Source organism: Muntiacus reevesi, chromosome X (assembly GCF_963930625.1).
Source record: "Muntiacus reevesi chromosome X, mMunRee1.1, whole genome shotgun sequence".
NCBI classification, from domain to species: domain Eukaryota; kingdom Metazoa; phylum Chordata; class Mammalia; order Artiodactyla; family Cervidae; genus Muntiacus; species Muntiacus reevesi.
The window spans coordinates 91,498,873-91,508,280 of NC_089271.1; the positions used below are offsets into that span (position 1 = coordinate 91,498,873).

General features: G+C 39.2%; 1 protein-coding gene across 1 annotated transcript in view; it reads right to left on the bottom strand.

Annotated features, from left to right (window-relative positions):
• CSTF2 (cleavage stimulation factor subunit 2) overlaps positions 1–9,375 on the bottom strand; it is a 36,060-nt gene extending 26,685 nt beyond the window's left edge. Inside the window, exons 1-7 of the mRNA XM_065915907.1 lie at positions 9,245–9,375; positions 8,047–8,125; positions 7,322–7,491; positions 6,497–6,633; positions 5,611–5,730; positions 5,380–5,517; positions 1,345–1,468 (exon numbers count right to left, since the gene is read on the bottom strand). Of these exons, the coding sequence (XP_065771979.1) occupies positions 1,345–1,468; positions 5,380–5,517; positions 5,611–5,730; positions 6,497–6,633; positions 7,322–7,491; positions 8,047–8,125; positions 9,245–9,302 (826 nt within the window). The 5' untranslated portion in view covers positions 9,303–9,375. The remainder of the gene's footprint in view (positions 1–1,344; positions 1,469–5,379; positions 5,518–5,610; positions 5,731–6,496; positions 6,634–7,321; positions 7,492–8,046; positions 8,126–9,244) is intronic.
• Between the last annotated feature and the right edge of the window lie 33 nt (positions 9,376–9,408).

The following is a 9,408-nucleotide window of genomic DNA, read 5'->3' on the forward strand; positions in this document are numbered from 1 at the left end:
TAGCCAGGACATGGAAGCAACCTAGATGTCCATCGGCAGATGAATGAATAAGAAAGCTGTGGTACATATACACAATGGAATATTACTCAGCCATTAAAAACAATGCGTTTGAATCAGTCCTAATGAGGTGGATGAATCTGGAGTCTATTATACAGAGTGAAGTAGGTCAGAAAGAAAAACACCAATATAGTATACTGACGCATATATATGGAATTTAGAAGATGGTAATGATGACTCTGTATGTGAGACAGCAAAACAGATACAGATGTAAAGAACAATCTTTTGGACTTTGTGGGAGAAGGCGAGGGTGGGATGATTTGAGAGGGTAGTGTTGAAATGTACATATTATGTGGATTTCCCGTGGATTGCCCGTGAAGTGGATTGCCCATCCAGGTTCGATGCACGTGACAGGGTGCTCAGGACTGGTGCACTGGGATGACCCTGGGGGATGGGATGGGGAGGGAGGTGGGAGGGGCTTCTGGATGAGAAATACATGTGTACCTGTGGCTGATTCATGTCAGTGTATGGCAAAAACCACTACAATATTGTAAAGTAACTAGTCTCCAATTAAAATAAAAAAATAAAAAAAAAATCTCTTCTCCCATTCCCTGTCAACTTTGCTCTTTAGACTAGTTTCTCTATAAAGCAGAAAAATTTAAATTCAAATTATCACCTATTATTTGTGTTGCAGTCAATCTAACCCAGATTAGATAAAATAACAAGTGAGTTTGTTGCATAAAAAACTTTAAATACATGTCATATGTTCATAGAGGTGTTTCATATGAGGAATCACTATTCCACCCATAACATTTTTAGTTATGGTTGCTGAATGATGAAAAGCTGTAAGTGTAATATTAATTCCTATTTATACACAATTTTAGTGAACATATTAGTTTTCCCGCCCCCCCCATCCACTCCATGTACTTTTTAACCTAACCTAACAGTCTCTGGCTTTTAGTGGGAGAATTCAGTCCATTCATGTTTAGCAGAATGACTACATGAGACTTTATTCCTTCCACCTTATCTCTATGTCTATTATTACTTACTTCACAATGTCGTTTCCTTTTCTCTATATTTGTTGATCTGGTCTAGTTTCCATTCGTTTTATTTTTCCCCTCATTAACTTGGAATTTTATCATTCTTTGCCTTGCTCTCATAAACAGACATGTAAATTTGTATACAATAAATCAACTATTTCTTCCACCTAGGATATATACTGCCTAGCTATACATTAGTATCAAGATCTCCGTGCCACATCATTAATTTTGCTATATATTATGCCATTTGCTGTAACAAAACTCTAGCAAAACACCAAATTGGCAAAGACTCTAAATGAAAACATACCTCCAGGAGCTAAGGAACCAGGGCCAGGTCCTGTTACAGTGGCTGGTATCTGCCCTGGTGCTGCAACTCCAGCCTGCAGGGAAGCTTGCATCAGAGGAGGTGCGCCATTGACATGCATTCCACTCTGACCAAGAGAAAAACCAGAGTATGTATATGCCTCTGTGGAGACTCAACATGCAAAGTCTTCAAATGGACACCACCAAGTATTCTACCAAATACCCTTTTCTTACAGCATGTCTAATGCAACATTAGATTTATAACACTTTGAACAAAAGTTGCAATACATACAATGAGCCTGGTTACATAGAATACGAGTAAGAGAGACCATATTCTAAAAGTAAAGATACACAAGTCTTGTCTGTGCAGTGAGGTCATTTTGTTGTTCAGTGGCTCAGTTGTGTTCAACTCTTTGTGACCCCATGGATTATAGCACACCAGGCTTCCCTGTCCTTCCTCATTTCCCAGAGTGTGCTCAAACTCATGTCCATTGAGTTGGTGATGCCATCCAACCATCTCATTCTCTGTCATCCCCTTCTCCCGCCTTCAATCTTTCCCAGCATCAGGGTCTTTTCTAAAGAGTCAGCTCTTTGCATCAGGTGGCCAAAGTATTGGAGCTTTAGGATTAGTCCTTTCAATGAATATTCAGGATTGATTTCCTTTATGATTGACTAGTTTGATTTCTGGAGTCCAAGGGACTCTCAAGAAGTCTTTTCCAACACCACAGTTCCAAAGCTTCAATTCTTCGGTGCTCAGTTTTCTTTAGGGTCCAACTCTTGCATCCATATGTGACTACTGGAAAAACCATAACTTTGACTAGACTTTGTTGGCAAAGTAATGTCTATGCTTTTTAATATGCTACCTAGGTTTGTGATAACTTTTCTTCTGAGGCCATATACAGCACCTATTGTCAACTTCAAGACCAGGGCCTGGCAGTAAGAGTTTTTTTAAAGTGCCTTGAAGCCAAGAGGAAAGAATTTAGGACTTTTTCCTTTCAAAAATGGAACTGTTGGCAGTTTATATTTTTAAGGTGAAAAAGGTTTTTTTGACCATTCTTTTCTCATCACTTTCCTTAGATACAATTCTTGTTTGAGGGGAATGTAAAAAACAAAAAAACTTAATGCTACATTAAAGCTCCTGTAGGGAAAGGGAATGTTATGTTTTCATCTGTGTATTTCCAAGAGAACTGAGGAGTCCCTTGGAATAGAAAGAGCTCAATAAATAACAGAATAAAACTAAGATATATAAGTATTTTAAAAATCACATGGTCTCAGAGAACACACATGAAACTCCAGAACAGAAAAAAGAAAACTGTATAGTGAGGTGGTTAAGAGAAAACAGGCTATGAGGACAGATAGAACCAGATTCAGATCCTGAATTTGCCACTCAGATTGTTATTTTTGGAGCAATTAACCTCTCTGGATCTTAATTTACTTCCGCATTTACTTCCAGAGCATGGATTGGTAAATTATGACCCATGGGGCCAAATTTGGGTCACTGCTTGGTTTCATAAATAAAGTTTTACCAGAACACAATCATGCACATTTGTTTACACATTGCCTGTGGCTCATTTTATGCTTCAATGGCAGAGTTGGGTATCAAGACAGATCCCATGGCCTGTAAAGCTGCCCCCAAATTTACTATCTGGCCATTTAGAAGATGTTTGCTGACCCTTACCATAAACCTTTGTATGAGTCATCCAAGTTGTTTACCTCTGCCAATCTAACAGGTGAAAAATGGTAGCTTATTGTACTTCATTCACATTTGTCTTGTTTTGAAGTTGAACAGTTTTCACACATTTAATATATATCTGCATTTCTATCCTTATGAACAGTTCATGTCTACTACATAGTTTTCTACTGGGTTACAGGCAAGTTTCTTACTAATTTATTTGAGGTCTTTTTTGTTGTTGTTGTTTATTGTAAAAAATTCCAGATATATGTTATAGAGAGAGTAAAATAACCATACATCTTAGGAAACATATTCAGTCAGTTTAGTTCAGTTGCTCAGTCATGTCTGACTCTTTGCGACCTGATGGACTGCAGCAAGCCAGGATTCCCTGCCCATTACCAGCTCCAGGAGCTTGCTCAAACTCATGACCATTGAATCAGTGATGCCATCCCACCATCTCATCCTCTGTTGTTCCCTTTTCCTCCCGCCTTCAATCTTTCCCAGCATCAGGGTCTTTTCCAACGAGTCAATTCTTCACATCAGGTGGCCAAAATACTGGAGCCTTAGCTTCAGCATCAGTCCTTCCAATAGACATTCAGGAATGATTTCCTTTAGGATTGACTAGTTTGATATCCTTGCTGTCCAAGGGACTCTCAAGGGTCTTCTCCAACATCACAGTTCAAAAGTATCATTTCTTTGGCCCTCAGCTTTCTTTAGGGTCCCACTCTCACATCCATACACAACTACTGGGAAAACCATAGCTTTGACTAGAAGGACCTTTGTCAGGAAACTAACATCTCTGCTTTTCAAAATGCTGTCTAAGTTTGTCACAGCTTTCCTTCCAAGGCACAAGCATCTTTTAATTACATGGCTGCAGTCACCATCTGCAGTGATTCTACAGCCCAAGAAAATAAAATCCATCACTGTTTCCATTTTTTCCCCCATCTATTTGCCGTGAAGTGATGGGACTGGATGCCATGATCTTAGTTTTTTGAACAATGAATTTTAAGCCAGCTTTTTCCTCTCTCCTCTTTCACTTTCATCAAGAGGTTCTTTAGTTCCTCTTTGCTTTCTGCCTTAAGGGTGGTGTCATCTGCATATCTGAGATTATTGACATTTCTCCCTGCAATCTTAATTCCAGTTTCTGCTTCATCCAGCCCAAGGAAGCATATTATATATATACACACATATATATACAGATACACATATACATATATGTGTATACACACATATATATACAGATATACATATACATATATGTGTATACACACATATATATACAGATACACATATACATATATGTATACATATATCTCCAATAGGTCTCCCCCAGTTGCATCCTGTAATCTCTTAAGACAACCACTAAACAATTCTGATGGATGTTTTGAAATTTTATGTAAACCATTACATACTGAACATATTCTTTGCAACTCACTCAACGTGCTTTTGGGATATGTACAGACACATACATCCCATATTTTGGAAATATTTCCACATTTACTTATTTTCACTTCTGTATGTTATCTGTGTTGATAGCATGTATCCTAGTTCACCTTAACTGTTACATGAACTACATTCTGAAATGTAGTTCTGTGTTGATAGCATGTATCCTAGTTATCTGTGTTTTGAGTTATCTGTGTTGATAGCATGTACCCTAGTTCACCTTAACTGTTACATGAACTACATTCTGAAAGTTATTCATGGTGACACATGTATTTTATTGAACTGTCATAAAGTATTTCATTAAATAAATACACTTTTCTCTGTTCTTCCATTGTTATACATTTAGGATGAATTTTTCACTATTATAAAGCAGTGATAAACATTCTAGAACATGATTAACTTAAGTAGTCAGCCTGAAGTGCATCATGTGTGTGGCAAATACTTTTTTTCAATTTGTTGTTTGTCTCTGGTATTTACTTCTTTTTCTCCATACATAATTTTTCAGTTTTCAAATATATTGATTTTCATGGCTTCAAGGTTTTGTGTCACACTTGGAAAATTAGCTCCACTTTTTTCATCGGTAAGAATGGAGATAAGAGTGCCGACATCATACAATGCTCTAAGTATTAAATGAGATAATATCTATGGAAGAACGAAGTGCCAACCACAGTGCCATGCATGCATACATACAAAATTAGCTTATAAAAAAGGGCATAAAGCAAGGATCTTTGTTTTACAAACTTGGCACCAAATATGTCTTCATTCAGATGTCATGTACTATGCAACCTTGTTAACTGTTTTTATGTCTGGAAATTGAAATTATCATCTCTGGCTGCTGAACATTCTTCTTTCAATATACCCTTCTAAAATGAAAATTACATTCTCAAGGCAGATTTAAAAAAATGTTAAGGGATAAAGTCTTACCAAAGTCTGGGCCTGAGGTGCCTGAGGATTCTGCTGGTTCATCGACACACTGGATCCTGAGCCAGGTCCGGCACTGTGGACTGTCTGAGGGTTGCCTGCAATCAGCGTAGGGATATTTGTCTGGCGATGCAGAATTTTCTAAAAAGTGAGAAGACAAATCTATGTGCTGTCTGTTTCTTTCCTACTCATGGTTTACCTTAGCATTTCCATAAAAGAACCAGAAGCACTTACCAAGGCTATTTCTGGGTCCACAATTCTCATGACTACCTGTGCTTGTAGCAAAGCGTAAGCCAGTTGAGGGTTCTGAAGCAGCATGTTCCGTGCTTCTTGAGGACTATTCTGGACACAGAGCTGTGAAGATAAACAGATTCATCATTAGGTTTAATACTATTACTCAGAAATTGACAGTGATTTAGAACTATTCCCATCTGAGAAATGTAATATGCAAGAGGCTTTTAAAGCTATTACTGGGACTTTCCTGGGGGTCTCCTGGTTAAGAATCCTCCTGCCAATGCAGGAAACATTGGTTCCACACCTGGTCTGGGAAGATTCTACATGCCGCAGGGCAACTAAGCCTATGTGCCACAACTCCTGAGCCTGCATGCTCTAAAGCCCGTGGTCTGCAACATCAGAAGCTGGCGCACTGCAACTAGAATAGCCCCCGCTTGTCGCAACTAGAAAAAACCCATGCAGCAACGAAGACCCAGTACAGCCAAAAATAATTAATTACTTTTTAAGAAAGAAGCAATTATCAGTTTTTACATAGCACAGAAAATCTTGGGCAATGCAGGCCAGAATAGGGGGAGGTATTTCAAATACCATAATACCACCATTTAGGGAAAAAAGCCACATTTTAACATCTACAAATGATATCTATGGGCCACAAAAACCCAGCCAGATTGTGTAGTTGTATCTGTGCACAAAAAATAGAAAACTCTTTGTATGAAATATATAATACACTGTGTACATGTGGAATACTGAAGGTGTAAGAAATGTTGGTCAACAGGCACATCTACTATTTGAGCTCAGGATATCATTTCTATTAATTTATCAATGACTCCTTGAAGAGTTGATATGATAAAATATGATTTAATCATAACCTAATCCCTCTTCCCACCTTCATTTGTTTCATCAGCTCAAACATCTGCTCTGGTGGAAGGCTGGCAACTGCTTTGCTAATGGACTCAGGGGCATCCTCAGGACTGATGGTCTCTCCATAAGGTGACTCGATGACAGGGGCACCAGTTCCAAGGCCTGATTGGGAAGAAGGTATAAAAACGTTAAGGAGGTAAAATAAAGAGCTAAATCATTTCATGTATCTACTTTCCAAGGCTGCTGTAAGAACCTGTTGGTAAATTTAAATTTTCTGGAGCCTAGAAATAAGTGATTTGCAAGTATTTTATTTCTGTGAAGTAGTCACAGAGTGTATTTTCTGTTCTCAGATGAAAGTTGAGACCAAGATCATACAGGTGAACAGTGTTAACCTAAATTAGGGACTAGGCATATCCATTTCCTTTCACAAGTTGTTTCAGAAGCAAAAGGTTCAAACAGAAAAAAATTCTAATTTCAAAATGAAATTTCTGGATCTATTACCTTGTGAAAAAAGCAATGAGAATGCCTTGGTATCCCCACCAGTTACAGATCTGGCAACATAATTACAGGAGTGGCAAACACTAATGACAGTTAACATGACTTATGGCTTGGTAAGCCTGAAATTCATCTTCAACTGGAAATCAACTCCTTGGAGATGGAAGGGCTTAAGCCAATTTTACCTTATTTCTCAAAGATACACACATACTTCCCTAATGCAGGCACTTTAGGTGGGTCAAGTAAAAAGGCTGATAACTATTTCAACAGACACTAAAACACATCATTAAGTGAGAAATCTTCATTGTTGCATCTTTACTAACTCATGTTATATACAGCTTGGATTTATACGCACTCTTCAGCTCTTCTTTGTTCTTTTCGCTGGCAGCATTGTCCACTCGAAGTGCTCTCCCACTAAATTCACGCCCATTTAGGTTTCGCATGGCACTAAGTGCTGTCTCCTGGTCTTGGTATTCACAGAAGCCATAACCTTTTGGCTTTCCTGTCTCCCTATCATAAACCAACCTGGAAAGCAGAAGCAAGCGTCAGGTGCAAATGTTACATACACACAGGGTTCCTGCTACCATTACTGTTGTTTTAGTCGCTAAGTTGTGTCCAACTCTTTTGTGACCCCATGGACTGTAACTCACCAGGGTCCTCTGTCCATGGGATTTTCCAGACAAGAATACTGGAGTTGCTATTCCCTTCTCCAGGGGATCTTGCCAACCCAGGGATTGAACTCAAGTCTCCTGCATTGGCAGGAGGATTCTTTAGCACTGAGCCACCTGGGAAGCCCCTCCCACTACCACTGCCTTGTAATTTGATCTAGGTAAGACAAATAACCCCATTGCTCTGTCCCACTGAAATATTTTTTACACATCTTTTGTGGAAAAAAATGTATCTTAGTAAAAATGAATGTGAATCCTATGGTATGTGAAACTCAATGAAGCTGTTACAAACTAACAAAGAAGAAGAACCACATGTGAAAACTCACCAGTAAAAACCTTGCCATTATTACCAAGGGCCAAACCTGTGGTGATTTTTAAGAAACTTCCAGCAAGTAGTAAAAGGGTATCTCACCTGAAACTAACAACAGGTCCAACCTCAGAAAAGATGTCCTTTAACTGCTCTTCAGTAGCCTCATAAGGAATGTTCCCCACTAAAGAAGAAAATAGATAACATATCAAAATTCTGATTTTTGTAACCTAGATCTTTAGTGAAAGTATCTGTATATATCACTGACAATGTAACAACTGGTTCAGATACAATGTTCCTTCAATCCCAGTTCCCTGGTAGTCTCTTAGACAAGATTTTAACTCTGGCTGCTAATTTTAATTACAAGAGAAATAAACCACTGAGACTGGACACAAAAGGAGTAGGCACTCTTTAAGTATCAGTTCTCAGACTAGACTGACAAGTAGTAGATTTCCCTTAACTATGGTGAAAATAAATACTTAGGCATTGGTATTTATCTGAAGTTGTTTAAGTTTTACCATTAACTACTAAAATGTCAATATTATAATTTTTAAAGCTGGCGCACATGTCTTTATTTTCGCATATACATGCACTCAAAGGAGAATGACCATGAGTGTACTAGAGGATGTTTAAAAATTAATCTGTTGTAAAACAACTATAACAAAAAATATTGGGAACTGTTTCCTCACGTTTCTTCCAAAAGATGCTTTAAAATCACCACGCGTACTTTAAAAAAAAAAACAAACTTATTTCGGCTGAACAGATTACTCAGAATAGAATCGACCTTCTTTAAAATTTTTTCAACGAGGTTTTAATCGTTCGTTCATTCATTCATTCATTTAAAATCCACCTTAAGACGCCAGGTAGCCACCACTACTAAACACGAACTAAAATGTAGCCGGTAAAAAGCAGATGATGAAAAGCCCTTATGAGAGGGCGGGAAGTGAACACAAGGCTCTATACCCTCAGCACACAACCTGTATTCTAGGCTAGACGGTGAGAAGCAGCACAGGACAGTTGCCATGATCCCTCGCTTCTGGCTAATAATTGAAGCTCATGAAAAGAGAAACGCTTAGTAGTTTTTTGAAACACGGTAGTTTTTACTGAAAGACCTTGGGGGAAGGGATGCATCACTTTGCTCACGAGTCTATCAGGCTGGGGGCCCCACAGGATAGGCAGGTCGAGCTGTAAGCCCGACCTATGGCTCCCATGGCGATTCCCGAGGTGCAGGGAGGGGATTCCCCGCCGCTCCCTGTCTTTTTCCGTCCCTCCCCGATGCTTGGTTCCACCGAATTCCTCTCACCGAACACGGAACGTAGAGAACGATCCACCGCAGGGTCTCTTACAGTCAAACCCGCCATCGCTCCTTTCCTGCGGCTTCCGGTGCGCCAAAGAACACTTCTGTACGGCGCATGAGCCCAGCGAGGAACGGACGGCCCGTGAGCCGGAAGCGCCTGAGCCGGAGGC